Raw genomic sequence first — 21,352 nt, 5'->3', positions numbered from 1 at the left:
TACAAGGGTTGGTGGGCGGCTTAACTTGCCTTCTGTCTGGAGATAGCAAGATTGTTTCTTGTAACCATGTCTCCCCTAAGACACCGCACGGGACAAGAAGCCCTGAGATGGAAGATGCCACGGCCCTCAGTACATCTCAGAAATAAAGGATGTCCAGTATTGTAAAAATGTAGGATCAGCTAGACAAAACAGCAAGCCATTGGCATCATGCAAGGCAATTGTTTTGGTCATTTTCCCCCCTCTGAATAAAACAAGGTATAACTGGAGTGACAATAGAAAAGTGAGCAGGAACATTTCAAAATCAGTTTATTTTTACCATTTCACCCACTGAGGAAAATGCATAATTTGCCTTTAACCATGCAGCGGTTGGGGTTGAGTTTTCTCCAGTGCTTTGCGTGTTCATCTGGACTACCTAACCTCGTGAGAAGAAAAAACTCAGTAGGCGTCTGCCATTGGTCAAGGTAATATCCACAGTGTGATGTGTTTGTGATGTTCTTCTTTTTTCCTTGAGAAAAGCAATTGCACCTTGTAATATGTGTGCTCACATCAGCTTCCAGCAAATTTCAGATGCTCTCGGGTCCTAAGGACATTCCCGCGGAGCTTAGAAAGACCAGGTATTATGCATCGAATGGTCCGTGTCAAAAACCAAACTCAGAGCACATACATGCCAAAATGTTGCCTCTTGCCCCAGTCACCAGTTCACGCCCAGGCAGGTCCCCCTCTTGTGCATACACAGATCACTAACGGTAGGTTCAGGAAATAAAAACTCCACTTGAAAGACACAGCTGGTTCCTCCAGGAGGCTGGTCTGAGGAATAGCTGCCCTCGTTGGCATGCCACACCAGAGCGTTGCTGCACAGGGACCCAGCATCACTCCGGAAACTCCCTCCACACCCATGGCCATGACCTGCCACATGTGCACACACTCCCTGTGGTATCTTGCTGCTGCTGTTTGCAGTGGGATGCTCTTATTCTTTAATTCATTTTGGCAGAGCAAGCTTTCGGTCGTTTATGGCACAGTGAAATATATTCTCCAATGCTATGTAGGTTTGGACTAACAAGAAGTCTGTTTAAGGCACGTGTCTCAGTGTGAATATAAAAACAAAAAAAGAAAAACAAAACAAAACAATAACGCTGAGTCCCGAGTCCACTGTCCTTCACGTGTTAGTTTTTGCCTTCAAGTAATGAGTTGTTCTCGAGTTCCCTGTCTTTGGTGTCCGTGGGTACCAGCCCATTCTCTATCTCGTCCTGCTGCTGGGCACAGTCCGTCAGCATGGCGGTGCTGGAATTGTCGGAGTTGCACATCTTCTCCGACTCTTCCTCCTTCTTTTCCTCATCCAGTGAGTAGTTGCGGAAGGATTTGTAGATTTTCTGGACATCCTCGGGCAAGGTCTTCTTGAGGTCCTTGTTTTTCCTCTTGGTGAGTCTGGAGGTGGACCCAAACTTGTTGATGATGTTGTCTTCCGATGCGCCCTGCCCATGCTTGTTGAGCTGCTCTGACCCCTTAAGGCGCAGGTTGTTGGGCCGGTTGTTGATGCTCTCCTGGGACGAGGCCTTGAAGCGGCCAGTATCCAAGGCAGCAAAGACGGAACGTTTCTCCGGGGACAGCATGTCCAGCGAGTGGGCCCTCTGGTCCAGGCCCAGTCGCCGGCGCTCCATGCTGCGAATGGTGGCCGCCCGCTGTAACTTGTCATGGATCTCCACACTGAGCCGCCGCCGCGTCTCACGGAACTCGGCCGTCACATTGGCCTTCCATTCGGCTGCATGCGCCTTAATCTCTCCAACCTGGCCAAGAGATGGAAAACCACTGAGAAATCCTCTCTTCCTGGGTTCTCCCAGCACCCACTGCCCACAGGTGTCTGACAGGGTAGCCAGAGGTGTACCCAGGAAGGGGACAAAACCCTACTTCTACCTTAGGATCTCTTGATGCCCAAAGCGCCATCTCAAACTGACTGGTGACCAGTGTATCAAGTTATACCTCTCCTACAGCTACTGGGCTTGCCCTGGCTCAGGAAGACCGTCTAGGGCATCTTCCCAGTCAGGGTACAGGAAAGGGGCCCAGGCTTCCCCTGTACAGATGAGTGATTCGAGATCTTTGTACTTCAGAAAGCCTGTATTTATATCTTTCTCTTTTGTTATAGCTGACTTTCTGCAGGTGTGTGAGCTAGCTAGGAAATCAGACTGGTTGACTGAGTTGATGAAAGCCTTCAGCATGAACTCACGGGCCTCAATCATGAAATGGGGAACTTCTCTATTCAATGACTTTCTCCTGGGACCTCAAACAGAAAATGAAGTAAACTGCTAATGCTTGAAGGGATGGCCTCTGTTTCCCTTCATCTCCCTTCCTTTCTTTAGCTCTTTCTCCTTTCTTCCAGTTTCTCCCTCTCTATTTCCCATATCTTTATTTTCTTGTTTCTTTGTGGCTTTTCATGTAAATTAGTATGCTGGACAAGAGTCTGTGTGACCTTGGCCATGGGAAGAAATCCATCTCTACAGAGCTGTTAACCTTGGGAGAAGCGGGGGACTCAGGTGAAAGAGTCCCCAACAGTTCCCTTGCTTGTGACTGGCCACCGTTCGATGGTGTCAGCCCTTTACTGAGTAGACCAAGATGCATGGAGTTCAAGTGCATCCCACACAGACCCTGAGACCAAAGGTCCAGCAGGCTGTCCTGGGTTCTCGATGAATCTTGCAGTCCTCCCAAGAATTTGCACACCACTCTTGGTCATGTATACCTTTGCTGCATCTATTTTCCTCCTTTTTCAAAAATGATCGTTGCACACTAGTCCTACCAGGGGTGATGGTCTGAAAAGTGTAGCCACATGTCCTCAGCTGCCAGAGAAACCTACAGTTGTAAACTGTTATCTCCATTCAACTCGGCTTTGAGGCGATGATTGAAAATGAGAAAGCCTCAGAGGAGTTAGACACTATAGCCCATAGATCAGAGATGAGCAACTCTTGGCACGAGCTAATCTTACCCAAGAAAAATTCATAGAATCTGAAAAGGAGAGGTCCTACCTCTTCTTTCGTCTTTTTGGATAGAACCCGTAGCCAATCTCCGATCATACTGAGCACAGCTGCAAAGTAGGCGAGGCCGACAAGGATCCAAAACCACACTAGGGGCTTATACCACTCCCGGTAATTGATGCCAGCATTTCCCCCTGAAAACAACCAGACGTTACTTTAGCCATGATCTAGCTTGACACTCCCAAACAGAATCCAGCCCCTTGTAATGGAGATGTCATTCCTGAACACTCAGCCATTAGTTTTGCATTGTGAGAGATGGGACTGGTCTTACAGGGCAGTGAAAAGATAGTTGGGCTTATGGCTTAATTTCCTTTGAGTCTTGACCATTAACCTTAACAACCAGGAAATAAAAGGCACACCTGCCTCTTTTCCCAGCCTGAGCATTGATGATGCATGCCTTTTAAGACTTTTGAGTATCTCAAATCGGGTCCAACAAGCAGGTTTTGTTTCTTAAATTCCTCTAAAAAGCAAATACTGTTAAGTCACCCCAAATAGGCTGTAACTCTTGGGACCATTTCCATCCTTGGCACATATGCACTGACCAAGAGAAAAGTGGATATGCACATGCAATGTTTAGTACAGTGAAATTATGTTGGTCCACACAACGATGATTGAATGCAGGATGGTGCTTAGGCTATCTCAAAAGGTCAGTTGGGCTAATTAGCGTCCCCATAAGTCAGAGCCCAAAGGAAGCTCAGAGGTCATCTCTGAGGTCCTTTTGTTATATATATACATATTATATATATCATATATATTAACAATATATTAAAAATATATATATGATATATATATATAAAGTCCAACCCAAATGGGCCCACTGGCCTGTCTGTATTGACTGGCGGCTGTTCCTTGAAGAAGACCTGTCATAGGTTACAAATAATTAGCCTGGCTATTCTAGCCTCTCTAAGGGTACTGCTGAAGGCTGGCATGCAAAACAGGTTGCAATCCCAGCCCATTCTCATAAAGAAGACCCTAGATAGCTTGTTGGAACAATGGCCATCAGCTCTGTTCTCACCCCGTGAGACACTGCTGCCCAAGGAAGCAGGCAGGAGCCAGTTCAAAGATGACTCACATTAGCAATGCATTGGCACTAGGGCATTTTATGGTGATAGATTGGCAGGTTTTGCCACTGGGTCATGGCACCGCTAAATCCATGCTGAGGTCTTCTAGAATTGCTAACACCATGCAAAGTCAGCCGGGCAGGCACTGCAGCCTGGGACTCTTCTCAACATGTCTGAACCCACTTTGCAACGACGCTTGTGTGGTTTGTCAAGCTGCCACTTTTGACAGAATTCCCAACCCGGCCAGAGGGCTAAATCAAGCCATCTTCATGGGATTTAGCCACCTTAATATTTTTCCCTTTAGTCAGTTCTCCCATCCAGCACTCTCTAGGATGCAATTGCAGCTTCAGAGACATGGGATGGCATTTGAGGTACATTTGCATTCTGTGCCAGGTCAGAGAATCCAACAGCTTTCTCCTTATGGCCTATGGCAACTGCTTACCTGAGTGGGTCCCTACCACCAGCACAGACCGCCACTAGGGTGCGCCAGTGAACAACACAGCAAACACCCTCCTGGTGTCCAGAGGAGCTGCTGGTCTGGATGCAGAGCTCTGCGTGTGCCCTCTGTCAGGGACACAACACTGGTAGTGTCACCAGGCTGAGGCAGGCCGGCTACAGAATAAACCAGCCATCAACCCTGGGTGGTCAGCATTCTGGTAATACTTCTAGTGAATTTGATACCATGTCAGAGCAGAGCAACCATCAACTCCTGTTCAGTTATCTTTGCTTTTAATGATTGGGCAGCCTTCCCTCTGGCTCTTAAGAATACAGCTGGCCCTCAGTATCCATGGATTCTGCAATCATGGATTCATCCAACATCAGATGGAAAATACTCAGGAAGGGGGAGAATGTTGTGTCTGTGTCAGATACGTTTTGTTTTTCTTGTCACTGTTCCTTAAATATCCCCATAGCATTTGCCTTGTGTTCGATATTACCAGTGAGCTAGAGATGATTGGCAGGATAGAGGATGTTGTGTTTATGTTACATACAAACACTACATCATTTGCATCGGGGACTTGAGCAGCTACGGACTTGAGCATCCAGCGTAGATATCATAGGACAACTCAGCATTACCAAATGGTAATATAAACTTCCAGCATTCTCCAGCTCTGAAAAGTGGAGCTTGGCAGGGGTCTGCTTTAACTGCCACCAGCACTGAGGACTCTTAAGAGACCGTGGCCCGTGCAAACATCAAGGCAAAGGAAATCTAACTCAATAATTACTAGAAAGAAAGGACATGAACGCCTGGGGCTCTGGAGGTTCTGCACTCCCTGGCTATGCAAAGGCAAAATGACAGTGAGTGCACACCAACCGCTCAAGCGTCGGTGGCCGGTGACTCAAAAGCAGAAGGGATTGACCTTTGTCCTTACAGTCCCAAGGCTCTGTTGTTTGTGCCTCCAGATTAACAGATGGAACTAGACAGCAGAGTCGGTCCTGGGCACAGCCCAGGGCTCAGCACAGGCAGCTCTGAAGCACAGCCCATTGCAAATGATATTTTGGGATGTTTGCGATACTTGCCAAATAGTCCTCGCCTCCACCTGCTGATACCTGTATGCACCTTAGTTTGGAATTGCAGCTGAGTTTTCCCATAGATCTGCTGCAGATGCTGCTATAGAATTAATGGGAATACAATCACATCCACATGTCTTCTTTCCACTTTTCTCAGCTTCTTCCTACAGCCTGAGGCCTCATTAATCAGTCATCGCTCAATGCTGAGCACAAGGAAAGATGGATGGGGTCTCTGGGCCTGTACTTCCTGGAAACACCTCTCATCACATCAGTTTTGTAAGTCTTAGCAACCAGAAAGGAAAAACAAACCACTACTCTTTCTACAACATGGATTCCAGTTTGCAGTAGCTACACACCCACTCTGTCAGCTGTCCGTCTGGTAGGAGTAACAAGGAGCCGCCCAATCACCTGCTGATGAGAAGGCAATATGCCTTCCAGAATTTTCTCTTCACTAAATTCCCAGGGTCTAGACCACCATCCTTCTCCATGCGCTACATGGAGAAACAGAGGCGCAGCTGGGATCACATGCCCGGTGAAGGGTGGGCTGCCCGAGAGCCCAGCATGGAAATGACCCGGCTGCTGCTCAGTGTCAAAACTGTGATGGAGTTGTTTGAGCCACAGGTTCACTTCTGAGAAGTGCAAAATGACCAGCTACCTGAACATCTCGGAGTGTCCCTTTAGAAAGAATGACGGCCTCCTCCTTCTGTCTCTGGGAGACAATCACACATGTGAAGCCAAATCTCATCCTCAAGCTCTCTGTCGAGGACATTGACGGTGGTTTTCCATCACTTCCTCAAACATAACACATTTTTACAATGAAGGCTATTGTCGCTGCATACATTTCTGTGGAATCCAACAGACTGTACTCCCTTTGGGCAGTTCTCAGCTCCCAGGAGTCTCCAGAGTGTGAAGTCTTGTGTCTGTGCATACCCAAAACAAATCTCACAAGGACAACGACTCCCACTGTGGGCGAGGCCTCTGCAGGCCAACCTCTATGCTAATCCTCCCCAATCTCATATATGCCACCTGCTAATACTGCCTTTAGCTATTGATTCTAGGAGGCTTCACACAATTCACAAGTTCAAGATTCCATGGGAAACTCACTTCACTCCTGTACAACTTGTGGGATGATAAGGGCACACGCATCTGAGGAAGAAAGGGCTGGATCTTCTTTCACAGCAGAACAAAAAAAAAACAAACCTGCTGCTGTTTATACCGCACGAGACTGGGGGAGCTGAAATGAGGCCACGCACAGCAGCAGCGACACTGAATCATTTTCAGTTGCTTCTCCCAGGGCATCTTTCACTGATTTCGAAAGGCACAAAGCAATAGGTTTACTTTCGCCACCAGAGGGCCCCAGTGAGTGAGGATGCCCCGACTACTTACCTGCCACAAAATCGCCAAATCCCACCGTAGTCAGAGTGACCACTACAAAGTAAATGGACTCCAAAGCTGTCCATCCCTCGATGTACTTAAAGATGACGGCAGGAATCGTCACAAACACTATGCAGCCGGCCAAGATGAACAAGATGGTTGAGATGACCCGGATCTTGGTCTGACTGACTTGCTTCTTCTAGGGAACGGTAAAGGGGAAAAGACAGAAAGGCATGTCAGCAGCTTCCCCCCTCTCATCCACAAGGTAGAGACAAAGAAAGAGGTGTTTGCTCGGAGACTTCTAATCTGATGAACGCTGTGAACCCTCTTCTAGAAACAGGCAGCTGGTCTAGTTGGTGCTTGGGTCCCTCAAAGCTTGCTCACAAACACCAGGTCTGGAAGCCCTAGCTTGGCTCATGCTTCGAATGTCCCCCTGCACAGCTGCATGACAGCAGCCCAAATACCAACTCTAATGTCCCAATGGCTTCCCAAGAAGTGCTTGCTGCCAGTTTCCATACAGTCCGACCAAGCACCGTACGTGTAGGGAGTTATTCCCACAGTGATAAATCTGGACCTACTTTCGCTCATGTCAAAGAGACTGTGCTGGAAACAAAAGAAACACGATGTGAGTCAGGCCAGCATGTTGGAACGAAACACCTCCTGGTCTTCAGTTGGGATAGACTTCAGCACCACTTCCACGCGTTTCTCCACCTGTCTGCCCCCTGCTGGTGTTGTGCATAGATAAATACTTTTGTTCTAAAACATACTCCTTTGGGCGAGTGGGATGGTCATCAGGTTCGTCAGCTGTGGCAAGAGAGACAAGGATGGCAGCCAGAAGGACAGGGTCGCTGTCTAAATGGGCAGAGGCCTTCATCTTAGCCCAGCTTCTGAAGGAATCGGGAGTTAGGCAGTGAAAATGCATTTAGAACATGAATTAGACCTATACTGGGGCCAAGGAATCATACCACTGCATTCTAGAAGTGGACAAGTAGCATCCTTGAATGCAGAGCTTCAGCACTGCCTCCTAGTGGAATGATCCATTGGGTCTTCTGGACATTTCCAGAACTGGCAGTTGGAGACTGTCACTAGGGGGCCATGGTACCAACCGCTGGCATAAACGTTTCTACTCTGCTTAACAGCAGAGTGCTTGGCCTTTCTGCATGATCTCTCACTATTTTCTGCCAAAAGACACAGCATTTGGAGCACTGAGTACAGGAAACCCTTACCGTGCGATGCTTCCTATTCCTTGTCTTCTGGTTAAGAATCTCAGGGCAGAGAGAGACCCTTGCATTTCATGTGCTTGGTTTTACAGACACCACACAGAAGCCAGAGGTGTGGAGGGACTTGTCTGAGAGAATACTGCTAATTAGAGACAGAGCCAAGGTTAGAATTCTGATGTAATTAACTCTCAGTCCCGTGTTTCATGATGGACACACCTCACCAGCCCAACCAAGTCGTCCTCTCCTAGAAAAAGACCCAAGATGAACTGCCACCTAAGAACAGGTCACCCTGTCCCTTCCCCGAGAAGACTGCAGCCAGGACACAGTCACTGGGAAAGTCGTCCAAGAAAGTATGAAGAAATGCAGTCCTGTGCTATCCAAAAGGAGACACATGTCCTAACACTTAAGACATGACTCGGTAACGAAAGCAGGAGCTGGGGGAATGATCCTGTATAAGCCTCCTCTCCATATCCTCGGAGGAGCCATCTGAGCGCGACGACCGTTTGGACAAGACCACAATCACTGCGGAAACTGCATATGAAAATATCAAGTATTTTGCACAGATGCAAGGATCATGACAAGATACATTGCCGCAGAACCACAGGGACCATTTAGCTCACGTCCCGAATGTCCATGATTGATGACGCATGCAGGACTCTAAGGAGGTCGTTGAGTCCTCCAGAGAACCCAGGAACGTACCAGCCTCGTTCTGTTTGCAGGCATGTACAACATTCCAGCCCAACAGGAGATTTCACCATAGATCATTCAGTTCATCTATTCACTGGCAACAGGAACATCACTCCTCCCCATGACAAATCATCCTCTTCAAATGCATAATGAAATTAAGGTGAAGTAAATGTTTGTGAGACGCTTGTTAAGTCATAAATTAGGATGCAAATGCAGTCGCAATCTAAATGAGGTTGAGATTGGCGAAGAAGGAGCACGTAGGAAGCTGGAGATAGGCCCAGGCTTCGGGAGACAGACAGCAGGGAGAGGAATGGGTGTGTCTAGCCACCCGGAAGGTGCCTAACAAAGCCAGGGTGGTGGCAACTTGACTGCATGATGTACAGGGGAGCCGATCAGCAATGCTCAAGCCGTCCAGTGTGTTCCCAGGCTGCGCCTCCCAGACACTCACAATGCTCGGAGGACAATTGGCGCATCGACTTCCGGGGGTATTTTAGGGAAGTAAGAAGTCAGTGAGTTGCATGAGGCTGTGAGCAGCTGTAGGAGACTATATGTGTGCCCATATGTGTCCTAAAAAGAAGACGTGGAGGCGGAAGAATTAAGCAAGATCCGTTATTCTGGATACTCATGTTTGTGCTACCCTCTAGATATCTGGTTTTTTAAAAGAAGTTTCCTTAATTGGGTATTCTAAATGGCAGTTTTTATTCTGGAGCCACAAACCTCATGTGTCACATAGGGGTGTTCAGACTTCCTGTCCTCAGTCACACTGCAGCCACCTACTCCCTCTGTTAAAAAAAAAACACGGGTTCTCAAATCGGGAGCCGAGGGGGCAGAGAACCTAAAACACAGCCCCTCACTGCTGTTGAGCAACTGAGCTCAGGGACACGTCTCACCCTCTCTGTGCAGTGGCTCCTTCTGTAAGCTGGAGACAAGAGAATCCACCTCATCAGATCCTGGGGAAGACTGAGTCACCGCGCCCGTGGTTAACCCAGTGCCAGACGAGTGCTCGGCGACTGCTACTAGGCACTTGTACTGTCCCAAGTTCAAATGTTTCCTCAGACGGAGGCAGTTCCCGATGAAATGTTTGCTTGCTGTTCAGGAATGCTCTCTCCTGTTTGGTTTCAGATCATCTGTGTTTAGCTTCAGGAGGTCACCACTGATTTTTCTCCCCCTGGATACATTATCTCCCGCAATTATCTCGTTTGCAAAAAAGTCCTGATTCCCCTCCCTTCTTCTGTTGCAAACTCTGAGTTAAGCCCTCAGATAGTCTCAGCTCACGATCTTGGAAGCTATTCGCTTTTTTAATGGACTTTCCTGCTCGGTTTCCATCATCCAAGAAAGGTAGATATCATTTGCTATGGCAGAAGCCGGCTGCGGCGGGACCCTGAGAGGACAGAACTTGCCAGCTCCTTCTCCTCTTTCGCCCCGCAGACATGTCCCCTGTCACTCACAGAAAGGAGCTGCGTTTCCACAGAGGGGTTGCTAGGCAAAATTGTGTTGCTTATTTACCAGAGAGCAGAGCAGCTAGCAGAAGGCTTTGTGAGCACCCGGATCTAATGAAGTCCATGTGTCTTTTGGCTAGAAAAGCTGTCATCTGGGGAAGAATGGCTCGATAGGCTCTCTGGGCAGGAGCAATGGGATGGTTGTGTATTTCTGTCCAAATCTTGTTTTATTGACTGATGGGTTAGAACAGATGAGGTGTCCTTCCTTTCTCGTTATATCAGTGGCGCTGTGTAGACTGAGCTCACACACCTGCCCAGCACTGACTAAAGGAATTTAAAAAAAAAACAAACAAAACTTATCGCCCATCTCCTGTTAAGTTTATCTGGCTGTCAAAATTACATATGCGATTATTCCAGAGAGCAAATAATCTCCATAAACAGGAAGAAGAGACAGCAAACAAGAGCTTTCCTTGGAGAAAGGAATGGACACCCTGACAACCCTAGAAGTGTGTGCTTGTTTCAGACATCAGAGGGCTAAGCCACACACCCAGTGTTCAGTGGGTACAATCCCCTGCCTCTTTACTGGCCCCAAGGTTACGGTAGAGAGAACATATAGCCTTTTATACAAGGGGCTACTTTTTATTTCATTTGATTTTTTTTTTCATGTCCTCTTCCCCCAAATCTCTATTCCTCTTCTTATCTTTATGCAATTTCTTAGAATCCTGTTTGTTTTGTCTGGCTGAGAACTGTTTTCTGTTGTGATTTTTTTTTTTCAAGCTAGGATGTCAGGGACTTTATTTAATAAGAAAAAAAAAATACTGCCACAAAGATCCCAGGGCAGGAGCTGTCCATGCAGAAGTCTGGTGTATGGTTTGGTTTTGGTTGAAATGCAAACACATCACCATGGTTATACAATTGAACTGAGGATAATTCCTCCAAATGGAAAGATAATAGGAACTGCCTCGCAAAAGGAATGATTTTACTTTGTTATACTATGCTTTCTTCAAAAAAGAAATTTTTGTTTTTAAAGGGCCACTTCTTACTAATAGTTTCAACATCACAAGGAAGCACCAGCAACTCTAAAACCTGCGAGCAGAATGTTTAAACACCACTTGCTTGTAATCTCCATGGCAGAGATATTCCAGACACACATGAATGAGAATGCTAAGATCTCCATGGAGACTGTGACAAATGTTCTCCTCAGAAAGCTGAGTACACAAACGGACCATCCCTGTACAAAAGCGAAAGGCCCATCCCGCCTCCGACTCTGAGCCACACAGCGCCACGACAGACTGGCCAGTACATTGCTTTGTGGGTTCTACCACAGGGAGGATTGCGTTAAGGATTTTTGGTTCATGCAATTAAACAATTTTGAAGATTTCTTTATTTTTGTTTGAAATGCAGGGTTACACAGAAGGAAGGATAGACAAGCAGAGAACAAGAGAGAGGGAGAGAAAAAAAAAAAAGAGAGGGAGAGAGAGAAAAAGAGAGCCTGACCTAGTGGCTCTCTCCCCAAGCAGCTCAGCAGGAAGACTGGCCCAAGTGAAATTTTCCACAGATGCCCCAAGAGAGTCCCTGGGGGCTGCCCTGCCCCAGATCCTTCACTGTGACCTGTTGCCTCCCTGTTGCTGCCTCCACTCCTACAATAACTACACATGCAATGGTCAGGGACAGTGGGATGAGGCAGAGATAAACATGGCAATTCCTACTCGTGGAACCTGCTCCAGCAGACAGCAGGGCCATTCCAGATTCTCCAGAACCAACCCACGAACCACTAGAGGATCTGAAGCTGCTTTTCAAAAGGGCACCTGACAAGTAAGTGTTTCCTATGTGGGCCACATCTTGTCTGTCACCCAAGAACACTGTCTGATCATCATTGTGGCTTTCCATTTTTGCCAAAAGTTTAGAAATCCAAATGTTGGCCCTATGGGCAAGAATTTCATATCAAGAGGCTACATCGAAAATATTACCCACACCTGAGATTAGCTTATGCTGGCTACAGCAGATGCCTTCAGTGCCTTGTCTAAATGCTTAGTGGGTATGGTACTCCAAACCTGCCATATTTCGACCCTATACTCTGAATTATCTTGTGTTCTTTATTTCCCAATGAGTAGGGTTTGCATGGAGACCAACGCTGTCACAGTAACTTGGATGACCCCGAACATCGCTCCGGGGATCCCATGCCTCAAAGGACCCCTTTACCCAAACAATGCCCTATTTCAGCAGGAAGTAGCAAGAAGACATCCTTCACCCCTATAGAAGCAGGATGAGGGGTTGCAAGAGGGGCTCTGAGATTGTCCAAGCATGCTACAGTCTTGGCCACACCTTCACATGGATGGCACAAGAATTGTCTAGCCATTTCCTAACAGGTTCCTTCCCAGACAAGGAGGGGTCAGAAAATGCTGAGAATCCTCTTCCAATGCCTTTGGTGTCTCGCCTTCCTCCTTTCCAGAGGCACCCCACCTCCTGCCTCTCTCCCGGCAGGTACTTTCCCCTCACTCTTCTTTCTACATTCCCTGGTCATTTTGCAAATTAAACTTCTTTGTCTGCAACCAATTCCCAGCTTTTCTATACTAAGCTGAGGAAAGAACTGACCAAGGGTTTTTTTTTTTTTTCTTTGTAACAGTGAAAGACAGAGATCTCCTCCCAGGATAATTTGGAAAATTACCAGTTTCTCACTTCTTCGCATCTCCTGTTGGGAGGACACAAGCCCATAACCCAGGGTCCCCAACCATTAAAACCTAAGTCAGATGTTGAACCACACAGTGATCCAGAGATGAGCAAGAATCTACTCATTGCATAATTTCCATGCAGTTTCCTGTCTATCTTTTCTCTCACTCTCCCCCAAGGACAGCTTCTGAGTGAGGGAGTGCAGATTCCCAGAGACTAGCTTGCAGAGCCATCTTTTCCTCCGGCAGAAGAAACAAAGTAAGAGTGGGCTGAGGATGAAGACAGAAGTTGGAATAGTCATTTGGCCTAGCAAAGAAGGATGGAGGAGGCGATAAGGTCTTCCTAGGGTCTTCCAGAGGAACTCCAGAACCTCCAAATTGTTGAGAAGACAATCAAGAAGGGATTAGAAGCAGAGCCATCCTCTAGCATGCCCACCCAATGACTCATCGTCTGTAAGCAGCTCAACTCCCAACAGATCTGAATCAGAAGGTGAGGGGCTTGGTCAGCCCAGTGGAGAGAGTGTGGGTCGCACCCTGAGTCCCTACTCCAGGTGGAGTGGGAAGCACAATGTGAGAGCTCCCCTGGTGGGGAGTGCAGGAATGATGAGCGATGAGCAGCAGTAGACTTACAATTGGCTTTGTACAAAGACTCAGCGACCAGGTGAAGGCCATTCTGGGGCTGACAGCAGCTTTGACAGAATTATCCCTAATGTCAGGGGCAGGCACCCACGGTGGTTCTGGCCAGCTGACCTGTCTGTGCCCAGCAGTTACAAGCAATGTCTTCTTCTAAGATCTATTCTGTGCCCACAACTTGGAAAACTGTTCTTAAGATGGCACCTTCCGTGTTTGGTTTTCCTGCTACACCAGGGAGTCAGTAGTTATCTAATCCCTTCTTTAAAATGTCTCCACTCTGCTGAAATTAGCCATGGTTTGTTTCCTTGATTTCAGATTAAACTGCCCGCCTGCAACAGTCACTCCTGGAGCTTGGGATAAGCCCACCTGAACCGCCTGTGACAGGCCTCAAATTCCAAGCTTCAAATCAGTCAAAACGAGAAGCAGATGTGAGGTATTCACTGTAAGCAACATCTTTCTGGCATTCCTAAATCTCGGAATGCTTTGTTGACAAGTGCAGCTGGCCTCAGCCACTATTGGGAGAGGGTTATGTCTACCCCCAGCATCCAGTGTTACAGGGGAGGGTGGTGCCAGTCCCCTCCCCCTCCTCCTAGACAGAAAAGACAATGCCTGCAGGAGGGGAGCAGCAACGCTGGCAGGAAAGGGCAGTGCTGAGAGCCGAGGTCAACCACCAGAGGAGGACCCACACGTTCATGGCAGGTCTCTCTGGACAAAGGATAGCCATGTGAGCCTACTTGGTTCTTTGTGCTCATCTTGACAGTGACCTTGTACTTTCTTTACTATGTTTGTAAGGAAAAAGGAGTAAGGATGGGAGTTGCATAAGGAGAAGAAAAGGGGAAGAAAATGAGGAGTTTGCTCATGAAGCTTGCAGGCATTCCCTGGAGAAATAATAGCCCAACACCCTTGAAAAACCATGCACTTTCTGTTTCATTTGGGAAGAGGGGGTGACAACCATGCCTTTGATGGAAAGCCAGAGGGAAAGAGGAAGAGTAGATCTCACATGCAGAGTGAGAGACAGGGGCCTGGGACATTGCCAAAGGCAGCAGTGGAAGCTGCGAGGACCTGGTCTTGCTCCAGCCCGGTAATTGCATCCTGCCTGCTGCCCCTTCCTTCCAGAAGGGAGTTGCATCCTGCTGGCAATCCCCTTCCTGGGCAAGACTGTTGGGTCCCCTGCCCCCACCCCATTGCTGGCAAGCAAGCACTCAGGCTTCTCTCTCCCTCTTCTCCTTCCCCTCCCCCTTGCTTTCACTCTCTCTCTCTCCTAATAGAGCAGTTCTTTTTGCAATCTGCCCTCTGGAGGGACTGAATTATTCACTGATACTCCAATACAGCTCTGCCTTTTGTCTTACAAGAGCAGTTTTTTCTAGAGCCCTTCGGTGTTCACAGCAAAATACACTGGAAGCTGCAGAGGTCCCCCACATGCCCTGACACATGTGCCACCTCCCCAACTGGAATCGGACACATCAGCATCACCCCAGAGCCGCAGTCACAACAGGGTCTCCTTGCAGTGTTGCCTGTTCTTAAACCGATGAGGACCCGCCACTGTCATGACCTATAGAGTAGTCTCCCTATCCTCAAGCCCCTCTCTGCTCTGCCATCACATCTGAGGTCTCCTCCATGTCTGTGCAGGGCCAGAGAGTTCATTGGCTTGTGACTTCAATGCTTCTCTAAAGATGGTTCCGTTTTCTAGACTGTTCCTCCTCCTGTTTAAAGCTTACTGAACTCCTGTGTGGTCCTCAAACCCCAACTTCCACATTACCTCCCGCAGGGTCCACATCCCCAACCCCTGCCAACACACACCTGATTGGAATTGGCATTTGTCTCTGTTGTCCAGGCTCCCTGCATGCTCCTCTCCTCGGGGAGCTGCTAGACCTAAATGGCTGCCTCTGCCTCTCTTCTGTTACAGTGCAGCTCTTTATATTCTAGGTAATCAGTCCACTGCCCAAAGGAAACATGCGTGTAAGTGTTAAGTTCAGCGTTCCTAGGAAGGGGATAAAATGATACCTTTAGCGATAGCTAAACTTTCCGTGTTTTCTAAAAATCTGTGCTACTAAAAATACATGTTATAGTGAGACACGAGCAGCTGGATAAACACAGCACACACGTTTATACACACACACACATTCATGGTAAGTACTCATTAAACTGGACAATAACAGCATGCGAACAACATCAAGGAAGAGGCTTAAGGATCTGAACACGCTATCTACACAGGAGAAGAAATTATATGTGTGCATACTTGAGTTACACAAGAGCCTCCTGGAAGTTCTTTTTCCAACACCATTCACATTCTCTAGCACAGTGAAAGGTGAGTTATAAGGAGCATGCTGGTGTCCTGCTGTTCAAAGGCTAGGGGCGCAAATCAGAGAATCCGCTCACATCTAGCATGAGTTTTGAACATCCCAGATATTTTTTTAAAAAATCACATGATTATCTGAGCCAGGAACCATTCACGTTTAGATGTAGAGTCACGTAGAAATTGTGCGCCATCTCAACAGTGAAAGGGTACAAACATCCGACTCTAAGGTTAACAAGAAGGTTGAATTTTGATTTGTGGGGAGTTACCCACATGTCCCTAGGCGGAAACTGCACAAGAGGCCTCCATATCCGACAGACACCCCTGAATTGAAGCTGTGGCAGCTGCAGGTCCCTGCATAGACACCCTTCTTGAGCAGGCCTCCGAGGGTATCGCAACCCAGCAGCTAGCAGGCAAACATTTAGTATGGCTTTATTTTCACTTCTCCTTCATATAAGAAAAATAATCATGAATTTTTCAAAATGACATACAAAAGGTAAGCGAGGCTATCCATGAAATTTGTTTGCATACACTACAGAAGCAGTCACAAGTGTCTGCCCTAAAGGGAACTAGTATGGAATGTCACAAGTTCCAGAACCACTGGTGAGGTCTTATATTTAAGAAGGTTGACTTAAGAAGTCTGTAGGCTGGGCCCAGCGCTATGGCACAGTGGTTAAGGTCCTCAGCTTGCATGCCCGGGATCCCATATGGGCACCAGTTCTAATCCCGGCGGCTCTGCTTCCCATCCAGCTCCCTGCCTGTGGCCCGGGAAAGCAGTCGAGCACGGCCCAAAGCTTTGGGACCCTGCACCCGCATGGGAAACCCAGAAGAGGCTCCTGGCTTCGGATTGGCATAGCATCAGCCGTTGCGTTCACTTGGAGAGTGAATCATCAGACGGAAGATCTTCCTCTCTGTCTCTCCTCTCTGTATATCTGCCTTTCCAGGAAAAATAAAATAAATCTTAAAAAAAAAAAAAGGAAATCTGTAGGCTTACATTTTACATTTCTAGATGTTGCCTGATGAGATAAAAGCCACTGTGAGCAGAACTGTCATTTGCAGTGAGCATTATCCAGGGGCAGCTCCACTAATGAACTATCTTTTCATCCAAATAATTCCACTTCAAAGGTTAAGAACTTTTACCCCTCTGTTGACACTTACAAATATTTGCATATGATATTCTTTTTGGTTTCATGATCATTTTCTATAACAAGGTCACGTCTAGCACTGTCCATCAGGTGTGGATAAAATGTCCTCTGTGTGGCAGGCCCTAAAATGGAGCTCAAAGATACAAACTCTCAGGCCGACAGGCAGGGTGAATCTACAGCGCACCACCCCAATGCAGTGTGATGAATGCTATTGTTAGCATATGCAGGGTGCTATGTGGGTGCAAGTGAGCTGACCTCATTTAGAAGTCAACAAAACCTCCCAGGGGAGCTGATGTTTGTGCTGAGACCAGGAGAGTGGGGACACTTACAGACCAAGCACCTTAACAGACCACATGTCAAAGTCTGGAGATGAACGAGAAGGCAACACTTCCCCAGCACACACACAGGCCCTTTGGCCCTCCCATCTCCAAAGTGACACGTCTCCCGGTTCGATCACAGAGGCCCTTACTCCAGGCCAGACAGCTCCCTGTGAGACATGTTCTAAGTGTCAATCAGTATGACTTTTCCTAACATTTCACTGCTGGCTTCGTGTTCTGTTGTTCCTCTAATAATCAGAGAGAATGGAATTGAACACAATTCTAGAATTATTCTGTAACTAACGACCTGTCATTTTCTTTTAAGCTGAAACGGAGAAGGAAAGCAGTGTATGCCCATTTTCTAGGTGGGAAAGCATCCACCAAGTCCATTAAGCTCCTCCAGTAGTGGCTCAGGAAACAGGTGTCCCATGTTTATATGGCCATATGGACAGATCCTCCTCCTCCTTTCTCCTAGGGGAGAAGGTTGACAAACCTCCAAAGGCTTGCTAAGAGAGGCAGCCACCTACCATGAACCCAGAATCGAAGGGTTCGGACCAATCAAGTGTTTTTTTAAAAGAGTGTCAGGGGCAAGAAGCAAACAGCAATGTCAGGAAAGGGATGAAAGCCAAAAGGAAAGTGGTAACAACATGCTAGCACACCATATGGCATTGATATGCCATGCATTTCATTTCAAATGTTGATATTTGCTTTCTTGTTAGCACTAGTGCCAACTCTGTTATGACACTCAGTAAAATTCATCTTAAAATAATAACACAGAAGCTCTCAGGATTCTAGTTTTAAAATCATAAATAAATCGCTTCTCAACTGAATGATATATGTCTCTATTTATAATTGTTCAAAGTGACCTGCAAAGCAATGTTAGAACAAAAGTTCTGACAACAGAATGAGATAGCCAACATGTTCATTCTTTCCTACTTAGCAGTAAAAGAGGAATTAGGGCAGGGCTGTGGATTGGTAAACAGCCAGAAGCTAATGATGCTTTTTTCTATGATAAAGAAATAGAGTGTGGTCGTGAGGCTGGTTTGGTGTGTAGGTTAAGCTGCTGCCTAGGACATTAGCACCTTACCTGAGCACCTAGTTCAAGTCCTGGCTGCTGCACTTCTAATTCAGCTCCTTGCTAATGCATCTAAAAAAGCAGCAAAAGATGACCCATGTGCTTGGTTCCCTGCATCCTCATGGGAGATCTGAATTAAGTTCCAGGCTCCTGAGGTTTGGGACTGGGCCAGCTCCAACCATTTACAGCCATTGGAGGACTGAAGCAATGGATTGAAAACCTGTGCATGTGTATGTCTTTGTCCCTATCTCTGTAAGTGCCTTTCAAATAAATAAGTGAATATTGAAAAAAGAGAGAGAGTGCTCCCATCTGTGATTCATTCCCCAAATGCACACAGTGACTTTGGCTGGACTGGGCCCAAAGCCAAGAATCAGAAGCACAACCTAGATCTCCCACATGTGTGACAGGAACCCAATTACTTGAATCATAACGATGATAATTTAGTATTGGTTCTTTCAATCATTCCCAAGTACATAACGAAAGACTGTAAGATGTCCAGAGTAAAATTCATTTCTTCTAAGCAACAGGAAAATTTAACAGGATAAGGCATTGCATAAAGAAATAGTAAAAATATAGCTACTTCCACCCACAAAGGGAAATATTTCATGATGTTCCTTAGATGCTTAAAACCACAGATAGTACAGAATCCTATATATACTCTGGTTTTCCTATGCATACATACAGACTTAAGATGAAGCTTAATTTATAAGTTATAGTCACACTAGGTGGAACCCCCAGAGAAGTCCCCAACTAGCCATCTGGACTCTTCCTATTTTATCTGACTTTTGGAATGGCTCACAGAGACATGGCCAATGTATCTTATCCTCCATGGCCAATGACTGGCATCCTAGGCCTAAGCCACACAGTCCATGGAGCCCTGACTTCCACAGTCCTACCCAACTCCTGGGAAAGGTGGGAGAGAGGGCAGCATCAGGTCTTTAGGCTGCACAGCATCCCTGTGCAGCTTAAACACCGTGGGTGTGTAAAAAGGAATGTGATTTGTGTCTCTTTCCTCTCTTATCAACTCAACATCAATAAATGCTTATTGAATTCCTCCAGACTTCTAAGCACTGCTTGAGTACTCGAAGAAACAGTGGTTGGCTTCCAGCACTTAGGTTCAAGGCCCTTCTGCAATAACTGAGAATAATCAGTAAGCAAGAAAAGGCAGCTGCTGTATGATGTCAAATGTCCAGGTTAGAACTGCGAGGCCCCTCCTCTGGTTCTCAGAGCTCCCAGAGTCCTGCAGTCATGGAGAGCAGCATGTACTGAGTACTGACGGCCAGACACGGCTCTCATACAGCAGCCAAGTAAACAAGGAAAAGACATATTATTGCTACCTTCGTTTTTCAACTAAGAAAATGGAGGCACAAGCCCGTGGCCAATTGCTGGCAAACGGTAGGTCAGGGCTCGTACATGGAGGCAGCGTGACTTCCACGCCTGCCCATCCTGGTCCCAGTATCATCCTACATGATATCATGCACATTGGTCATTATACAGAGAAAGGATGGTCTCTCGTTCATTGCCACGTGCCCCCATCACATTGAGAACACTGTATTGTGTGATAATTGCTATTAAACAGACCTGGGGAGAGACACAAAGGAGCGGACACAATGAGGAGCTGGAAAATGACTCATGATGAGATGAATAAAAATATTTCAGCGTAGAGAAAAAAAGTCTTGTGGAAACTGAATGTCATCGAGATGCAAGGGCCCACGCCAGCCTGGCACCGAGCTGTCCTCCCTGCCAGCAGCTCCACTGTCGTGGGGCCAGACATGAGGATATAGGAATGGGAACAAATGCAGGCACACAGCTGGAGGTGAGCACAGAGAAGAAAGACAAGTGTGAGAGAGAGCAGAGGCACCAGGCGCGACTCCTCCACTTTGCTCCTAATGTGTGGAATGGCAGCAGCCCTGGAAAAAGCCAGGACTTTGGGGGCAGTCAGCCTGCAATTTATTAAACCCTGTCTTTGTGGCCTGGAAGACCTGACAAAAGGAAATATTGGCGATAAAGTGGACAGATACGAAGCCTGAGGCATTGCAGCAGGGATGTAAAATGATGCAGGCACTGTAGAAAGAGTATGGTGATTCCTCAAAAACTTAAATGCAAAATCATTACATGACTCAGCCATTCCACCTTCGGGTATACATCCAAAATAATGGGACAGGGACCCAGATATCTAAGCCCCCATATTCACAACCAGCACAATTCACAACAGCCCAAGTTCACCCACAATGAATAGACAAAACATGGCCAATACAGGCAGCGAAATATATTATTCAGCCTTCACAAAGAAGGACATTCATGTATGTGCTGCAATGTACATGAATCCTTCAAGATGATGCGAAGGGAAATAAACCAGTCGCCAAAGAGTGAGCAGTGCAACGTATCACCTGAAAGAGACTCCTCAAGCAGTCCGATCCTCAGAGAGGCGAGGGAGGAACATGGAGTCAGTGTTGAATGAAGGGTGTTCCATTTGAGACAATGTAAAGGTTATGGGGATGACAATGTTGGCGAGTGCTCACAAGAAAAACGCACTTCACATCACTGACAGTGGCTTTCTGTTCTGCATATTATACCACAAAAAAAAAAAAAAAAAGACATGAGAAGAAAATTGACACAGGCACCCATTGACTCTCGGAATGATTCCATAGGGGAAAAAAGAACACTTTTTTGACGATTGTGGCCAATCAACAAATATGTTAATTCCACGGGGATAAAAGAGAAAACCCAGAATGATGTAGGAACAGTGTGAAGATTTGGAAAGCTGTCGTGCTCAACTTTTCTCCAAATGGGAATTCCTTTTGAAAGTTTTTTTTTTTTAAAGAAAAATTCCTCAGTCCTTATATAACAAGAAAACTTGTGGAATCAATGAGTCTGAAAACATCTCTGTGCAGACACTATAAA

General features: G+C 46.8%; 1 protein-coding gene across 2 annotated transcripts in view; it reads right to left on the bottom strand.

The window, feature by feature from the left end:
* Positions 1-221: 221 nt before the first annotated feature.
* Positions 222-21,352, bottom strand: part of KCNK10 (potassium two pore domain channel subfamily K member 10) — a 96,402-nt gene continuing 75,271 nt past the window's right edge. For both annotated transcript variants that reach the window (XM_040975201.1, XM_040975202.1), the window contains exons 5-7: positions 6,980-7,166; positions 3,015-3,157; positions 222-1,784 (exon numbers count right to left, since the gene is read on the bottom strand). In XM_040975201.1, the coding sequence (XP_040831135.1) occupies positions 1,164-1,784; positions 3,015-3,157; positions 6,980-7,166 (951 nt within the window). In that variant the 3' untranslated portion in view covers positions 222-1,163. The remainder of the gene's footprint in view (positions 1,785-3,014; positions 3,158-6,979; positions 7,167-21,352) is intronic.

The sequence above is a fragment of the Ochotona curzoniae genome, unplaced genomic scaffold (genome assembly GCF_017591425.1).
Source record: "Ochotona curzoniae isolate NIBS_2020 unplaced genomic scaffold, NIBS_Ocur_1.0 contig_2688, whole genome shotgun sequence".
In the NCBI taxonomy this organism is placed as follows: Eukaryota; Metazoa; Chordata; class Mammalia; order Lagomorpha; family Ochotonidae; genus Ochotona; species Ochotona curzoniae.
This window is presented reverse-complemented; position numbering and strand designations above follow the sequence as displayed.